Source organism: Eptatretus burgeri, chromosome 13 (genome assembly GCF_056783735.1).
Source record: "Eptatretus burgeri isolate ZD-2024b chromosome 13, Ebu_testis_v1, whole genome shotgun sequence".
Lineage (NCBI taxonomy): Eukaryota > Metazoa > Chordata > Myxini > Myxiniformes > Myxinidae > Eptatretus > Eptatretus burgeri.
This window is the reverse complement of record NC_140973.1, coordinates 83,216,780-83,235,001: the sequence shown is the minus strand read 5'-3', so window position 1 is coordinate 83,235,001 and position 18,222 is coordinate 83,216,780. Positions and strand designations below refer to the sequence as shown.

Sequence of the window (18,222 nt, the reverse complement as noted above, 5' to 3'; positions counted from 1 at the left end):
AGTATCAGTATCATTTTCAGTATAAGTGTCGGTATCATTGTCGGTATCAGTGTCAGTATAAATGTCAGTATCAGTGTCAATATCAGCATCAGTATAGTATCATATCAGAACTCGCATTGCACAGTCGCCATGAAATGACACACAGTGTGTTACAATCGAATTTCAAAATGTTCAACATCAACACACAGAGTTGTTAAACACACTAACTTTTTTGAAATTGTGATTTGTTTTTCAATTGATTACAATATATACCTTATCCTGTACAAAGTGTGTTTTTTGGATTTTTATCCTTTTCCGTTTATGTTATTTAAATAATCTCTCCTGAAGTCTGTGCGCCCGAAGGCCTGACTGTTGGGGCCGCACACACCGTCAGTTACGATGATTGCACCACAAAAACCACCCTTGGTAATGTAAATGGACGTTTTCATCATCGCCACCGTGTGAGCGAACACGCGAACGGGGACGACAAGTCGGGCTGGCTTGGGATTGTGTGCTTCACAGAAGCAGCATGTTCCTCAATGAGGATGGACAAAGGTCGGACAAAGACTGGAATGCAGACGACGGTCGGAGCAGTCGCTTTGTGAGCGTCTTTTCCAGGAACAAGAGGAAGAGCTGCCTGAAAGGCATAAATGACTTAAACTTTGTGTGCAAGCTGGAAGAAAAGAATGCGGGTGTGCACAAGGTGTGTTCTTTTTGGGTGGTCTTTGCGGTTGCACCTCACTGCAAAACACCTTTTTCATTCTTGTTGGTTGTCATTTTGTATCTTCACATATTGTGCGCACGCACACACACACACACACACACGCACACGCACACGCACACGCACACGCACACGCACACGCACGCGCACGCGCACGCGCACGCGCACACACACACACGCACACGCACACGCACACGCACACGCACACGCACACGCACACGCACACGCACGCGCACGCGCACGCGCACACACACACACACACACACACCTGAGCTCTCCTTCCGAGGTTCCATTTACGGTCTAGTTATAAGCTGTTTGCCAAGGCAAACTACGGGTTGCCAGGATGGCCTCCAGGTACACACACTCACCTCCAAGCTGTCCAGCCTGTGTTCGAATCCCAATCCAGCTATAAACCATCATCCCAGAGTTCCACAGTCAGGGTGATTCGTCAATGCGTCTTCCCTCCCTTGGATGGACGTCAAACTGGGTGTCACGTCTGCCGGATTACTTAGCGGACGTTAAAGATCCCACGGTGTCCTTCGCAAATAGTAGGTGAGCGATCACTGGCACCATTAAATCACCGGCAGCCTGAAACCTGAACACATTGGAAATTCGTGCCCTGAATACCCAGCAGAAATTCACAAACCACCCGGCATAACCCGTGCCAAGGCAAACCACCCAGCATAATCCGTGCCAAAGCAAATCAACCAGCATAACCCGTGCCAAAGCAAATCAACCAGCATAACCCGTGCCAAGGCAAACTACCCAGCATAACCCGTGCCAAGGCAAACCACCCAGCATAACCCATGCCAAGGCAAACTATCCAGCATAACCCATGCCAAGGCAAATTACCCAGCATAATCCGTGCCAAAGCAAATCAACCAGCATAACCCGTGCCAAGGCAAACCACCCAGCATAACCCATGCCAAGGCAAACTATCCAGCATAACCCATGCCAAGGCAAATTACCCAGCATAACCCGTGCCAAGGAAAACCACCCAGCATAACCCGTGCCAAGGAAAACCACCCAGCATAACCCGTGCCAAGGCAAACTACCCAGCATAACCCGTGCCAAGGAAAACCACCCAGCATAACCCGTGCCAAGGAAAACCACCCAGCATAACCCGTGCCAAGGCAAACTACCCAGCATAACCCATGCCAAGGCAAACCACCCGGCATAACCCGTGCCAAGGCAAACCACCCAGCATAACCCGTGCCAAGGCAAACCACGCAGCATAACCCTTGCCAAGGCAAACCACCCAGCATAACCCGTGCCAAGGCAAACTACCCAGCATAACCCTTGCCAAGGCAAACCACCCAGCATAACCCGTGCCAAGGCAAACCACCCAGCATAACCCGTGCCAAGGCAAACCACCCAGCATAACCTGCGCCAAGGCAAACCACCCAGCATAACCCGCGCCAAGGCAAACCACCCAGCATAACCCGCGCCAAGGCAAACTACCCATTATAACCCGTGCGAAGAAACTGCTTCGGCAGCACAATCGCTCTGCACAGTTTGGTAGGTGTTATCATCATGGACGTGTATTTATAAACCGCAGTGTAATTGTAGATCTCGCGATTAGTGCGCCTATAAAATGATGCGTTGCGTGTAACAGACTCAGTGGCACTGTGGTTTAAGTGCGACCACTTTGAGTGCGAAGTCCGTGGTTTGACCCTCACTGGCCAAGTCATACCCAAGACATTCAAAATGGTATCTGTTACTTTCCTGCCTGATGCTCCTTATGGTCGAGGTTCGAGTACGACTAAACCCTGTCGGTTGGGCCCTTTTGAAATTGGCACCACATACATATTGTCATATATTTTTTTCGGTAATTTATTTTCTGTAGTTTCTTTTTAGACAATAAAGGTGCTTTTGGGATTAAAAATCCACATTGGAGTGTACATACGAGTGGAAGATAGTGGAATTAGGAGCACAGTGCTAACTTGCTCAGTACGGAGAATCAATTATTTCTTTGAATCGGAGGTCAAGATAGGAGATCAGGTGGTTTGGCACCAATGGAAAGTTACAAAGGATGGTGGGAGGGTAGGAACTGCAGAAGGCTGGAGATGTGGGTAAAAGGGGAAGGATGCAACGTTGGCTTTTCTTCAGCATCATCTATCGATTTGGAGGGGTTGGAGAGTAGCTACAGTGGGAGAGTGCAGAGGAAGTGATTGAATGTGTGAGTGCAAGAGGGGATGAGTGTATGAAGAGGGAGGTGGGCATCAGTTTGATCTTGCAAATGTGGCAAAAGAAAGAGGAAATCGTGTCATGGGTAAAAGGGAGAAAAATAGCAAATCTGGAAGGAATCAGATCCATCTAATAAAGGTTCAAACAAGTGCTGTACGGCGCTGAATGCATCGCAGGGATCGAGATGAGGGAGATACGTGGAAAGCTGCATTTTCCCATATCTGCAATATGGAGATAGAGATCGTATGAAGTGTTTTGCAAAAGCAATAAAAAAGAATTAAAAAAAAAAACATTTCCCGAGATACAGGCAAAAGTAATCTGTTCATGATCGAGAGGAAAAGGAAAACGTCATGAATTCCCCTGTCTTGTCTACCTGGCCACGTTTGGTTGCAGGTGCATGGAGGATGCATGGCGAAGTGAGAGCCGACGATACGTGAGCTCGTTCTGTTACTTGAGCTTTGAATCCCTGGTATGATGAAGATTTCCTTTGTTGAGAAATACTGCAATGCATGCATAATCGATCTGGAAGTGCCCATCTCTGTAAGTGAACACTTTAGTCTGTTAATGTGGCTTTTATTGCACTCAGTGTGGTCTTTTCAAGCTCAGATGGAACAGATCGCCAGATCGACAGACAGTATGATGAGTAATACACAACAGGCTCGTTCCAACTAATCTCTGCTGTGGCGCCACACGCACACCCCACTCACACCAAACAAGGGGAAACACCAGGCAAGGACTTAGGGATACACGGTGGGCAGGTTTCCACATGGGAAGGCACACCACAACAAGCAGAGCTCAGTCCCAGTGTCATCGGGTCGGATGGTGGCCTCTGTTGTGGCATGATTCTCCTCCGTTAAAAGACCCATCTGACAGCTTCGCTGCTTCTGTCAAAATACCCCAGCGAGCACCTGTGTGCAGCCTTTTATCACCTCCTCACTGACGCACCCACAGCATCCTTCACCTACACTCTGGCACCAATCACGTGGCACGCAGCTGCTGCCGTATCGATGTCACGCGGACCTGCTGATGTCACGGTGCCCCTCAAAATGGTGCTCCTTGTGAACCATTCTTCTCTCCAGCCTTCTAGTCTTCCAGCATGGGTCAGGGCAAGATTTGTACAGCTGCACACGGAATGCCAACAGAGCCATTAAAGTTCTGTTGTCTCCACCCTGTCCTTACTTCACCTGGGCCTTGATGGTTTTACAGAGAGGACATGGGTGAATTACTTTCCTCAGTACATTATACGGTTAACTATATCACCTCTAGTAAAATCTGTGAAGCAGGACAACTTCAGTCTAACCATCAAAAGTTGCAGAATCACTGGATACAGCAAAAGATCTAACCTACACAAACACATGGACCACAGAAACTTAACATCCTGGCTGGTACAAACCCCTCCATCACAACAATATGTTGTGTAAGAGGAATTCATTCGAGCATAACTTTTACTTCTTCTTTTGCATGCAGGACATGGTTGTGGGTCACATAATCTACTTAGCTAGCAGCTGTGCTGCTGATGCAGTGCCCCCTGTAGATGAGAGGAGAAAGTTGGAAGTTGGCCTGTGTGCTGTCAATAGCTCACCTATTATTCGTGAAGGACACCGTGGGATCTTTGTCATCCACCAACTAATGTTGGCAGAAGGGACACCCGTTTAACATCCATCCGAGGGACAGTGTACACATTGATTTCTCATCATGCTTGTGAAACGCCAGGATGGCAGTTTATAGGCGGACCGAGGTTCAAACCCAGGCTAGACTGTTCAGGGGCGAGCGTGCATACCTCTCAGCTATCCTGGCAGCCCGTAACTTTTCCAAGACTTCGTGATGAAGTTTCTGCCAAAAGCACTCACTTTTCCTCCAAAAATGTTCAAACTTATCACTCCCCTCCATTCGTTCACAACTTCTTTTCTTTCCCATTAACCATCTTCCTGAATCTATCGTAGCAAGCTCTTCTTGAACTGATCTTCAAATCTGCTGCCAACCACAACCACATGCTCTCTTTCATTATTTTCCACACCACTGAGCTTTGCTAAACTTGCTGACCTTTTTCTCATCGTTCTCATACAAATTCCTCTGCTTGTGCTGCGATGCATCAATTGGTTGTCCACTGTATTCCATTCATCCCATTTTTATCTGTTGGTCCATTGCTCTCTATCCGTCTGCTCTTCCAAGAGCCTCAATATCTCTAAATGCAAAGTCATCTTGTCTTGCTTGAATAAATGTTTGCTTTCTCCCCGACTCCAGCTGGTAGCTGATGGAAATCTGTACGAGCTACAGGAACTGATTAACTCCTTCCCAGAATGTCTTAAAGTCTGGAACAATGAGGGGCATCTTCCTCTTCATCATGCTGCTTCTCTTGGCCAGAATGACATCTTGAACCTCATTGCTACCTGTGTTAAGACTATAGGTAAATTGGCACCATAACCTGGTTCCAAATGTGCAAAATGGAAATGACTGTCTTGAAATGTTTGTTTTTAAATGGATCCCCAACATCAGTTGTGGTAATATCATCAACACTTTTGATTTTAACTGAGTTTGAATGAAAATATCTCGATGAACTATTTACGTGTAAAGATGTTAAAATCAACATCCAATCTGTTCAATTTATATTTATCTTCCTCTTTGATGATATACTCTTTAGCCCACCCCCCTCCCCCCCATGCAGTGGGAGATGAGTGTGTGTGTGTGTGTGTGTGTGTGTGTGTGTGTGTGTGTGTGTGTGTGTGTGTGTGTGTGTGTGTGTGTGTGTGTGTTTCCAGGCTGTAACTTTTTTTACCATTTAAGTTTTTGTCATCAAATTTTCAACAGTTTTATTTTGAGAATATGGAGAAGAGAAATTAATAATTTGGTGAAAAGGTCAAAGGTACCGTCTAAAGCCGCTGTCACACCTTGACGTTTGAGCCAGCGTATGGCAACATATCAAAATGTATGTAAAACGCTGGCGTACGCTGAACTATTGATGTTTTTAAAAAAGTTTTTGGCGTATTCATAACGAGTTGGATGTATGCATAACGTATTAGTAACGTACACAGAACGTTTCGATAACTTATAGATAACTTATACCAATGAATGCTTAGCGTGTTGTTGACGTTAACAACCTATGCCCAATGATAGTCTAACGTATGCATAGCGTGCGGCAGCGTATTGCCGACGATCACATGGTGTAGCCTATTAAAAGTCTGCCGCTCGACGATTCAAATCATAACCGCACTAGACATCAAAGTGTCAAGCCGCTGTCACACCTTGACGTTTTAGCCAGCGTATACCGACGTATGAAAAATTTGCCGAATACGCTGGCACACGTCAAATACGTTATGGTAAGTTTTGTATACGTTAAGAGCACGCTGGAGCACGCTGGCATACGTTGTAGTACGCTGAGCTCGTCAACAAATTTTAATATGCTCAAAATTTTTCGACGTATGCCAGCGTATGATGCACACATTCCACATACGCTGGCCATAAGTTGTAGGCACGTTACACGATCGTTGACACACGTCGGCACACGTTACTTGTAAGTTACTCATAAGTCGAAACGCGTCGAGGTAATGTTTAGCGTACCCGAAACTTATTTTTAACCTATGAGTAATGTGTTTTGAACCTTTGAGTAACGTATCTCCAACGCATATTGACAAATGTAGACGTATTTGACGTCTTCCGGACGACCACAGAACTTACTGAACGTGTTTCTATCTTACAGCTACCGTATAATGGTGTATTGGCAGCGTTTAGGGGAATTGGTATAGAAAAATGGGGTTAACAGGAGGAACCCGTCAGTGTTCCAGACTCCATGGTTTTTTTTTCTTCGTCATGACGGTGATGTTGACACTTCGATTTCTCGTGCGGTTATGATTTAAATTGTTGAGCGGCAGCCTTTTAGTTATATTATATTATAACCGCACTAGAAATCGAAGTGTCAACATCACCGTCATGCCAAAAAAAAGAAGAAAAAAAAAAAACCATGGAGTCTGGAACACTGACGGGTTCCTCCTGTGAACCCCATTTTTATATACCAATTCCCCTAAACGCTGCCAATACACCATTATATGGTAGCTGTAAGATAGAAACATGTTCAGTAAGTTCTGTGGTCGTCCGGAAGACGTCAAATACGTCTACATACGTCAATATGCATTGGAGATACCTTACACATAGGTTCAAAGCACGTTACTCATAGGTTAGAAATAAGTTTCGGGTATGCTAAACATTACCTCGACGTGTTTCGACTTATGAGTAACTTCCAAGTAACGTGTGTCAATGTGTGTCAACGATCGCGTAACGTGCCTACAACTTATGGCCAGTGTATGCGGAACGTGTGAGTCATACGCTGGCATACGTCGAAAAATTTTGAGCATGTTATAATTTGTTGATGAGCTCGGCATACTACAACGTATGCCAGCGTGCTTCAGCATGCTTCAGCGTGCTCTTAATGTATTTGACGTGTGCCAGCGTTTTAGACAAATTTTTCATCCGTCGGCATATGCTGGCTAAATCGTCAAGGTGTGACAGCAGCTTAATCGAGAGGAAAAGGAAAAAGTCATGAATTCCCCTGTCTTGTCTACTTGGTCACGTTTGGTTGCAGGTGCATGGAGGATGCATGGCGAAGTGAGACCTGACGTGGCACGCAGCTGCTGTACTGGAGACGCACCGTGTAGCATACAAATACAAAGTGGAAGAAGTCCAAATACAAAGCAGATGGGCTTTGCATTCTCAGATGCTTTTTAGTTCGTGTTATTTTGTTTTTCAAAATTCTGCTACGTATCCCAATTTCATGCCTTGAAAGGACAACCTGAAAGTTGGAGAATATTTGCACCTGCATCAAAAAATTCTCACATGTGTACTACTTGTGAATGTCTTTACAGATGTGAAGGTACTCTGGGAAGGGTTTTAAACGGCAAAGGGCTTACTTTGGGTAGCCTTTCATAGTTGCTTTATTCAACTTATTTTGCTGGAAGAGCATGGGAGGAGTCTATATACAGCATGTATTAATATACAAGCAAATACCACCCCTCGCTTTGCTGATGGGAATAGTAAAAGGGGGGGGGGGGAAAGAGGGGGGAAGAGAGAGAGAGAGGGGGGTGGGGGTGAGGGAGGGTAAAGAGGTGGAGAGGAACAAGGAGGTGTGTGGGAGTGAGGATGGGTGGGCGAGGGGGAGACAGTGAGAGGAAGGGAAGGCAGATGTACAGTGGAGCATTAATTACGATTCATACTGTTTCATCAAAATGATTCTGCAGAGAATATCAGTGAAGATGGAAACAAAATAATGTCTGAAATCCATTTTCTGTCATTCATACGATAAACACGGTTCAGAAAAAAACACTCATGTCAGAATAGCGTAACACACAAAGACAAAACAAGGTATGTAAAGTGATCCACTGGCACATCTGCAGAAATTTCAACATCCCATTTCCACAAAACACACGGAAACATGAACTGAAAGCAGTCGTTGAAAACAACGACATAATGATCATGTACCACCTGATGATCGCATCGAGCGTGAACATAGAAAACAAAGCATTACAACTAGATACCATACTTAGCTACAAAAAAGAGAAGAAAGCATTGCTAAGTGAGGTGTTAATACCATTGATTTTGGACTAAATGATGCAGAAATCAAGAAAATGACCAAATACCAAGACCTCAAGAATGAACTGAAAAGATCATGGAAGCTGAAGAATGCCAAATTTGTACCAGTGATAGCTGGACCTACAGGAATGATGACAAAGAACCTCACAGAGACATTAAAAACCATCCCTGGGACTATTACTACAAACGAACTACAGTTGGAGGCTGTCCGCGACTCGGTGACGATACTGAAAAGAGCACTCGGGCCAAAACTCTGAGAACAACACAACTTGTTCACAACTTAAGCCATGAATCATGATCCTTCACCAAAACAAAGGTGGATACTTTGAGCTATGGGAGGGCTCGAAGTATGCACCTTTGTTTCTATAGCATCACCTTCTGATACCCGAATATGGAGATACCGTAACGATTAACGACACACACACACACACACACACACACACACACACACACACACACACACACACACACACACACACACACACACACACACACACACACACACACACACACACACACACACACACACACACACACACACGAAGACAGCATGAGGCAGAATCTTTTTCTAAAAGGAGGTGTGTGTGTGTGTGTGTGTGTGTGTGTGTGTGTGTGTGTGTGTGTGTGTGTGTGTGTGTGTGTGTGTGTGTGTGTGTGTGTGTGTGTTTATTTACAAATTAATTTTTTTGGGTGGGGAGTGGATCTCCAACCAGAATATACATCACCTTGTATTACAGAACTGAACGAGAAGGATAAAGAAGGAAACACAGCACTGCATTTGGCAGCAGATCGGGGTCATACCGAAACAATCAGGATCTTGTTGAGTCTCGAAGCCGATCCCAACAGTCTCAACAGCATGCATAAAGGGCCTCTGCACATCGCAATTGAAAATAACAACCTGGAAGTGGTGAAGGTAAATCAGAAGATGTTTTGAGTTAATTTGACATTGACATATTCATTATGAACTCTTAGGCCCCGAAATACATCAAGCACCCGATAACCCATTCCATGTTGGCTTCCCTAATTTCTCTTTTATCTCACCTGCACTCATTTGTCCTCCTCTCTCTCGTACCTGAAACCGTGTCTGTTCTCTTCTGCACTCTTTTTTTTTTTTTTTTTTTTTTTTTTTACAATCCATCAACATTGCTGCTCATTAGCATTTCATGATGTCTCCTATTTACATTGACAAAGCTTGCAACTCTCAATGATCTGAGTGCCGTTTACTTCCTCTCACCATCTCGCTGTTTTTGTCTGTCCCTTGTACACTTGTTCCCTTCCACCAAGCTGTTGATTTCTTGCACCTCTAACTTATAAACAGCTCTTCCATGAGCTTCAACATCCATAAAAATATGATGGTATTGTTCGTGAGAATGATACTGCTCAAACTTTGAGAATGATACTGCTCAATGTCCCCCTCAATGCACAACATCACCTCCAGCTCAACCATTCCCATCATCCTCTCCAGTACATCCCTGAATTCCTGCTTCTCTGCCCCAGTGCTTCCAGTTTGTGGTCCATATACCGACACACACCATTTTCCTCTTTATCACCACCAATCTCGTAACTATCCACCCCTCCGATCTTTCCACTCTGACCCCGTTTTCATTTATTTTTTTGTCTACCTTGTCGAGGCTTGTATGAGAGCTAACACACAACGCACAGCAAGGGGGGCATGAGACAAGAGGGGCGGGAGTGGGAAGGACAAAACAGTGGGGAATAGAGACATGAGGAGATCTGTGGAAGGGAGAGGGATGGGGTGGGGAACATGGGGAATACAAGATGGACATTACAGCGACATTCAGGAAGGAAAGCAGGGAATTTGAAGGAGGTGGGCTTGGGGTGGATTATCGGGGGTAGAAAAGATCGAGGAATTGGATGGGGAACAATAAGAGGTGGTGGTGAACATCTGGAGGGAAGGCCTGGAGGGAAGAATGGGATTGAACAGAGTGAGAGAGTTTGTTCCAAAGACGGGGAAAAAGAGGAATGAAAGAGTGAAGGTGAGCAGTGATTCGTAATTTTGGTAGTTTTACCAGAAGGGGGTTCTTGGCGGACCTTGAGCGCCCTGCGGAAATAGGGTGGAGCAAATCGCAGACAGAGCAGGGGGGGGGGAAATACCGGAGAGGAGACGGTACAAGACAGAAAGACCAACGACCTGCCTGCAGTGAGAAAGTGAGAGGCCCAAACACACAGCCTCATCGTGGGAGATGCCAATGATCTGAAATGCCTTGGTTTCCACAGCATGAAGCCGAGAAAGGTGGGAGGCAGAATAATTGGCCCAGATGGGAGAACATTACTGCATCAGGCTGTGGATGAAAGCTTTGTAAGTGGTCAGGAGCTCAGGTGGGACGAGGAAGGACTTTGCTTGATGGAGTCGGCGACTGGCTTTGGAGGCGAGGTTTGAAATGTGGCTTTCCCAGGAAAGGTCATGGCAGATAGTGAGACCCAGAAGCTTGAATGAAAGGACTTCAAGAGGATTGTTGAGAAAGTGGATGGGGGGGGGGTTCCAAACGGTCCTTTCGGAGAGACATAATGAGAGTGTGAGATTTGTCCGGATTGAAAGACATGTTCCACGTGTTGGACCAGTTTGTGATTTTACCCATGTCTGCAGTGAGCGAAGAAGCTGCTGCTTGCCGGTCTGAGGGATGACAGATGGTACGGCAGAGGGTGGAGTCATCAGCAGAGAGATAAAGAGGATTTTCCAGAGTTGGGGAGATCGTTGATGAAAACCAGAAAAAGAGCAGGGTCCAGAATGCTACCTTGAGGAACTCCAGCCTGGACAGGAAGAGGTGATGAAAGAACTCCATATAGGGCCACACAGTGACTGAGACAGAAGAGGAAGTCTGCGAGCCATGAGGGGAGATGGCCTTGGATACCACAGGAAGAAAGTTTGGTGAGCAGGGCAGGGTGCCAGACTGTGTCAAAAGCACACGATATGTCTCATGATATGGCTCTGATTTCATGTCCAGCATTGAGGACCTCGATCCATTGTTGGGAGAGCAGAAGCAGCATATCCAGGGTAGAGTGACTTGTTCTGAAACCAAATTGATGATCGGAAATCAAGCCATTGGAGAAGAGGAAGGATTTAATGTCTGAAGCGATGATGGATTCCATAACCTTGCTGATGATTGGGAGAGGGCTGATTGGTCTGCATTTGCAGGGATCTGTTTTTGCACCTTTCTTGTGCAGGGTGGTAATGTTTGCTGATTTCCAAGCAGATGGCAGATGACCTTGAACAAATGAGAGGGTGAATGTGTGAGAGAGACAGAGAGACAGAGAGACAGAGAGACAGAGAGACAGAGAGACAGAGAGACAGAGAGACAGAGAGACAGAGAGACAGAGAGACAGAGAGACAGAGAGACAGAGAGACAGAGAGACAGAGAGACAGAGAGACAGAGAGACAGAGAGACAGAGAGACAGAGAGACAGAGAGACAGAGAGACAGAGAGACAGAGAGACAGAGAGACAGAGAGACAGAGAGACAGAGAGACAGAGAGACAGAGAGACAGAGAGACAGAGAGACAGAGAGACAGAGAGACAGAGAGACAGAGAGACAGAGAGACAGACAGAGAGAGAGAGAGAGAGAGAGAGAGAGAGAGAGAGACAGAGAGAGACAGAGACACAGAGAGACAGAGAGACAGATTTTTAGGACACTTGGGCTGATGCCTTCTGGGGTGGTTGCAGAATCTGAGTCGAGGTTTGACAGCAAGCTCTCCACTTTGTCAGGAGAAAAGGACACAGAGTCCAGGAACAGTTGGGTGGAACTCGGTAAGGTGGGTACAGAAAGTGATGGGTTTCGCACACAAGATTTAGCTGCAAACACCGAGTTTAGGCATTCAGCCTTTTCACGTGCGGTGTCAGCAGTGCGGTCATTTGAGGTAGGCGAGGGGATGGAAGGGGAACATACACCAGAAACAGACTTTGCTTGATGCCACCAGGATTTGGAAGAGGGAGAGAGGTTTGAGAGTTCAGACTTGAGATTAAAAAGATGTTGTTTTCTGGCTCTCCTGAGGGTAGATACACACTTGTTCCGAGCTTTATGGAAGGACCTGAGATTACCCTCAGTTGGGTTTGCTTTCCATGAGGCAAAGGCAAGTTGTTTCAGGACAACTGCCTCGCCACAAGCTTCAGTGAACCAAGGGTGGGAGGAAGGTTAGGACAACTGAAAACAAGACTGGATAAATCTGTGTATGAGGGAGAGCAAGTTTCTTTGAAATAATTCCCAGGATGAGTTGATGTTGGAGAAAGTAGCGAAGGGAGAACAGTCTAGAAGTTTGATGGCTGCTTGGAGACCCTGCCAGTCGGCTTGAGTGAAATGCCAGACTCGACGGCAGTGAGGTGGTTCTCTGATAATAGCCAGAGAGATGTCCACTTTGACAAGCACGTGGTCAGAAAAACCGATTGGAGCGGAGGAAGAGCAGCAGGTATTGTCAGGAAAATTTGTCAAAATCAGATCCAGAAGAGATGGAGTACCATTGGTTGAGATCCGGGTAGGGAAGTTGACCGATTGAGTTTCAGTCCCAATGAGTCGCAGACAGCTTATGCTGAAGTGCCATGACAGCTGAGTGTGCCATGACATGACCACACTGAGCCAACTGGCGTGATGACAATTGAAGGCACCACATATGAGGAAGAGAGAGTTTGAATGAGAAGATAGAAGTTGGTCCATGTTTTCGGATAGTGAGGTGTAAATGGAGTCATCACTGTTAGGTGGACCGTACAGTATACATATAAACATGAGGTGGGAGTGGAGGGGAAGCCGTAGCCAGAGGTATTCCTGGGGGTGTGGGGGAATGAGGGCAGTGCATGGAGAGTGAGGAATAGAGTCTTTGATGAAGAGAGCAACTCCTCCACCATGACGAGGCTCAGGTCTGTCATACCGGAGGAGGGAGTAACCAGGGGGAGATACTTGGGAGTTAGACACGTCTTGGGGGAGGAAAGTTTCTGTTAGGCAGATTATGTCTGGTTTGTCAGTGACAACCTGTATGGAACGATCTGTAAGGTTTGAGCGAAGGCCCCGGATATTTGAGGTCCACACTGTTAATGAAGAGGGAGGGGAGGAGGCTTTGGGTGCAGGGTATGGGAGGGGAGGGGGAGTGTAGGACAAGGGAGGAGGGTTTGGAGGTAAGGAGAGTTGTTGAAAGAGTGTGGGGGATTGCAGAATAGCTTGGGGAGGGGGTCGGATGAGGAGGAGAAAAGGCTCTGTGGTGCTGGGGGAGAGGGGGCAGAAGGCAGTTGAGGATTTGAGGAGGTGGAGTAATGAGATGGAGGTGAGAAGGCATGGGAAGGAGGCAGCTTTGTGGATGAGAGGGGTGGAGGGCTTTGAGAAGGGTGAGTGAGGGGGTGAATGGTGGGAGAAGGATGAGTGGGGAGAGTTGAGGGAGAAAGGTGAGGGAGGCTTGGAGGGAGAAGAGTGTGATGATTGCTTTGAGAGGGAGGGGTGAGGGGGTGAGTTGACACTGAAGTTGGAAAAAAAGAATGCTTGATGGAAAGCAAACATTCACAGCCAACTGGGATTTTAAAATATTTTTAGGTCAGAGATGCGATTAAACACAATTCTTGATGGAGGCAATGAAGGTGAATTAAGAGAATGGAGAGAAGAAACGCTGTAACGGTTGGATTTTTTAGGCAAAGTATGAAGGAAAGGTCGAATTGAGAGCAGTCTGTTGAAATAAGAGAAGAGTCGTGCATTACGATACAGTAATGAGTACCACATGTGTGAAAGAGGAAGATGAAGCATTATAAGAGATCATTTATATTCTTATTGTAATTTTTATTATTTTTTTCATTGTTATTATTATTATTGTTTGAGAGAGTTTTCATCAGATTAGGTCATGGAAAGGTTGAAGTAAAATCATGGAGGTGCATGGTGAATTAGGATCTGTAAACGCAGGGGGTGGAAACAGATATAGTGGTTCCGGGAGAAGCACCTGGCTTTAGGAGGTGTATAGGCAAAAGTGAGTTTATTTAATTATCTATTTTAAATAAGGATTGCGTTACATTCAGAAAAAGGGAAGGTTGAAGTAAAATTGTGGAGGTGTATGGTGAATTTGGAATGGTAAATGCAGAGTGAAGCTGCTGGGTCGATGAAAAGTACCAGGAAGAGTCGAGAGACACGTGTGTACAGGAGGTGTGTAGATCGAAAGAATACAAGGAAGATTATTAATTTTTGATGTATTTTTTTGGAATGGAAGGTTATCGGAAGAAATCATGAAGGTAATTGCGAGAGTGGGTCAGCTCAAGTAGAATTAAGATGTTGTGCTGGCAGAAGGAAGAAGAAGAAGAAGAAGAAGAAGAAGAAGAAGAAGGAGAAGAAGGAGGAGAAGGAGAAGGAGAAGGAGAAGAAGAAGAAGAAGGATCGGGAGTTGTGGGTATGCAAGGAGAAAGGTAGTTTTTTATTTTTTAATTCAAGACAAGAAACAGAGGGTTTGGTTGGGAGGGATGAGATGGGGGTGTTGGGAAAGTGGGGAAGATGGGAATTGAAGGTGATGGGAAGAAAATACAAATAAAAGCGATTGTACAACAAGAGGGGAAGGATGGGTAGGCCTCAAGGAACCCGGTAAGACAAGGTCGACGAAAACTCACAAAATAGCACGATTTTTGAAACAAACCCGAACTAGAAACACACAGAAACATATAGATGAGAAAATGAACAGTTAAAACGGGACAGATAACGACCGGAAACTTAACTTTGAGATCGTCAGCAGAGAGTCCTGAGAGACCCTTCCGATGCTCCAAACCCATAACCGGAAGTCAAGTATCTTCCAATACTATTATTCCCTCCATCCCAACCTGCATGCAACAGCTTGTACTCTCCTCCTGACCGCCTCACCCTGTCTCCTTTCCATTTGGTCATGCACACACACACACACACACACACACACACACACACACACACACACACACACACACACACACACACACACACACACACACACACACACACACACACACACACACACACACACGCACTTCTTTCACCACTTGCCTCCCCCCTTCCTACAGTATTGATAATATGATTTGTATTTGAGTGAAGTAAAGTTTGTAAATAGTGTTAGTGGCATTGTTCTTCATCTTGCTTGCACTTATTCTTTACTCTATTTTGTTCTGAAATTTGTTATTGCAGACTTTTGTCTCCAGCCCTTTAATGGATGTCGATTTCCGAGGTGCAAATGCCATGACTCCGGCTATGCTTGCTTGCAGCAAGAATTATGACAAAATTCTCGCTGTGCTGGTGAGGAAGCCCTTCGAGTCCTTGCATGCTTGAATGTATATGTAATAAAGTATTCACCAAAACATTGGTTGAAGTTGTGAACATGCATATTAACAAAACGAACAAATCACAAACTAGAACGGCACTTGGTAGAGCGTACACATCCGCCAGGCTGAACAGTTTACATTTTGTATCCCAGTGATAGGTCGGTTCTGCATCCGGACCTGAACCAAAATCCCATCGGCTCGTTCTCGTAACCAACCCAACTCATCCACCAAGTTTCGTCCGAATCCATCCACAACTTTTTGAGATATCGTGGCTATATATTGTTTTTTTTATCCCTATCTCTCAATGCTGAATAATTGCTTAAAATTATAGTATCCGAATCTTAACCAAAATCAAATCAATTCTTCCTTGTCGCACATGCAACCCGTCCATCAGATTTTGATTGAATCCATCCATAACATTTTTTGACATATCATGTTCACACACAGGCAAACAGGGGTGAAAGCATAACCTCCGTCCACCTTCGGTGATGAAGGTAACCATTATAGCTGTCCAGCAATCAAGGTTCAGATCCAACATCTTGAAGACTGACTGGTCTTTATTCGGAACAGTGCAGGCATCATGTGCCACATGTTTCACCCCATCTATTGATAAACAAGGGACATCATCTGACCAAAATATTCAGATGGTAAGATTAAGGCGATGATGGAAAATAATTATATTCTCACCATTTGCATGTTGCAGTCAAGTCATACCTACCTCCCTTCTCCTTGTAGAGGTGGCTCAACACCTGCCTCAGAGGCAGTGAGAACAAGGATAAGTTGGGGACAGACAATTTGGCTACCCAAGCTTTGGAGGGGAAACCGTGCTTCGACATTCTGCCTTTTTGCCAGGAGAGTGTGTTGAGAAGCCATTCGTGATAGGGGAGTGGTGGAGTGAGAACATAAACCAGTGGGAGGTCTAACAAGGAGCCATTAGGTCTTTGAAGAAGCATATGGAGGAATACTTGACTTTGTCCAGGCTCATGTCGGTCTGCTTCAGTGGACAATTCATATGATAGGTTTTTTTTTTTATCAACTGAAGGTTTACAAAAGTGCGCAATCATGACACGAAGCAAAGTAATGCTGACTTTTCGGGCCTTCGCCCTACGTTGGAGCAAGAGGTCTTTATTGCACCACACTGTGTTGCGAGTATAATTGTTTTGCTGAATTGTCTATTTGTTAGATCATTATAATTTTTTAGAATTGTATCATTAATTTCATTTTATTGGATTCTCTGGTTTAGATTGACAATGGAGCTAAAATATGCCTGAAGAATCAGTTTGGTTTCTTTCCCATCCACATTGCTGCACTTAACGGCGCCCTCAAGTGCTTTAACATCATATTATCGAAAGGTAACCAAACTCCATTCCTTTTTTGTGTCATTTTGTTGATCAGTTTATAGTTATGTGGATGCATCCATGAAGAGATGCACAAGTTTGAAATACCTGTATTCCCAAAATCGATTCACCTCTTGAAACGTCACCGATTTCTCAAGTTATTTATCTCCTATCCTGACAAACTTGTCCCATCAATGTGATTGTGCCTCAACGCTACCTGTGTGGAAAATCTCAGGACAGGTACCCCTAATCTTCCTCATTTGAACCTTCATACATCCAGATGTTCTTTGATTGGTCCAAAAAGATGAAAATGACAGGTCTGGACTGTATGGGAGATAATGTTGTCGTTGTATCCATTTGTGGGTTCAGGAGGTGGAACAAAGTCCTCCCAGGACTCAAAGTGTCCACCTTCGTTTTGGTGAGGGGCCACAGTTCACGGACTAAGCTGGACAACATTGGTGTTCTCAGAGTTTTGTTCTGAGGGCTCTTTTCAGGATAGTTCAGGAGAGTTTCAAGATAGTCACTGCCTCCAATCCCAGTTTGTTAGTGGTAATATTCCCAGGGATGGTTTAAAAATCTCAGCGAGGTTCTTCTTTATTATTCCTGTTACTCCAATCATCACTGGTGCAATTTGGCACTTCAGCTTCCAAGATCTCTTGATCTCATTTTGGTCCTGGTATTATTTGGTCATTTTCTTGATTTCTGCATTATTTAAGCCCAAATCGCTGGGTACTGATATCTCAATCAGCAACGCTGTGTTTTCCTTTTTGTTCCTGAGTGCGACGTCCAATTGCAAGGCTTTGTTTCTATGTTCACGCTTGATGGGATCATCAGGTCGTACGTGAGCATGACATCCTTATTTTGAATGATTGCCCGTGGTTCGTGTTTCCATGAGTTTTCGGGATCTGGGATGTTGAAATTTTTGCAGATATGCCAATGAATCACTTTGCGTACTTTGTTGTGCCGTTGTGTGTAAAGTTGTTCTGATTTTTTTTGCATCCCTATAGAAGCAGGTGACTCGTACTCTCTATTTGTCTTGCAGAACCTATACTTTTCCATCTGGCTCAGTCCTGCCATATTTTAAATCCATTGGTGTAGTGTCCTTGATCTTGGGCATTTATTATTATTCATTCTCCATCCCAGTTGAGCTAACCTCTTTTTA

General features: G+C 45.1%; 1 protein-coding gene across 4 annotated transcripts in view; it reads left to right on the top strand.

Annotated features, from left to right (window-relative positions):
• TRPA1 (transient receptor potential cation channel subfamily A member 1) overlaps positions 1–18,222 on the top strand; it is a 211,056-nt gene that overhangs the window by 35,589 nt on the left and 157,245 nt on the right. For 3 of the 4 annotated variants that reach the window (XM_085853398.1, XM_085853399.1, XM_085853400.1), the window contains 5 exons: positions 502–682; positions 5,132–5,294; positions 9,205–9,380; positions 15,590–15,697; positions 16,967–17,075. In XM_085853398.1, the coding sequence (XP_085709524.1) occupies positions 502–682; positions 5,132–5,294; positions 9,205–9,380; positions 15,590–15,697; positions 16,967–17,075 (737 nt within the window). Of the gene's footprint in view, positions 1–501; positions 683–5,131; positions 5,295–9,204; positions 9,381–14,745; positions 14,851–15,589; positions 15,698–16,966; positions 17,076–18,222 lie in introns of those variants that run through there. The other variant, XM_085853401.1, reaches the window with a different exon arrangement.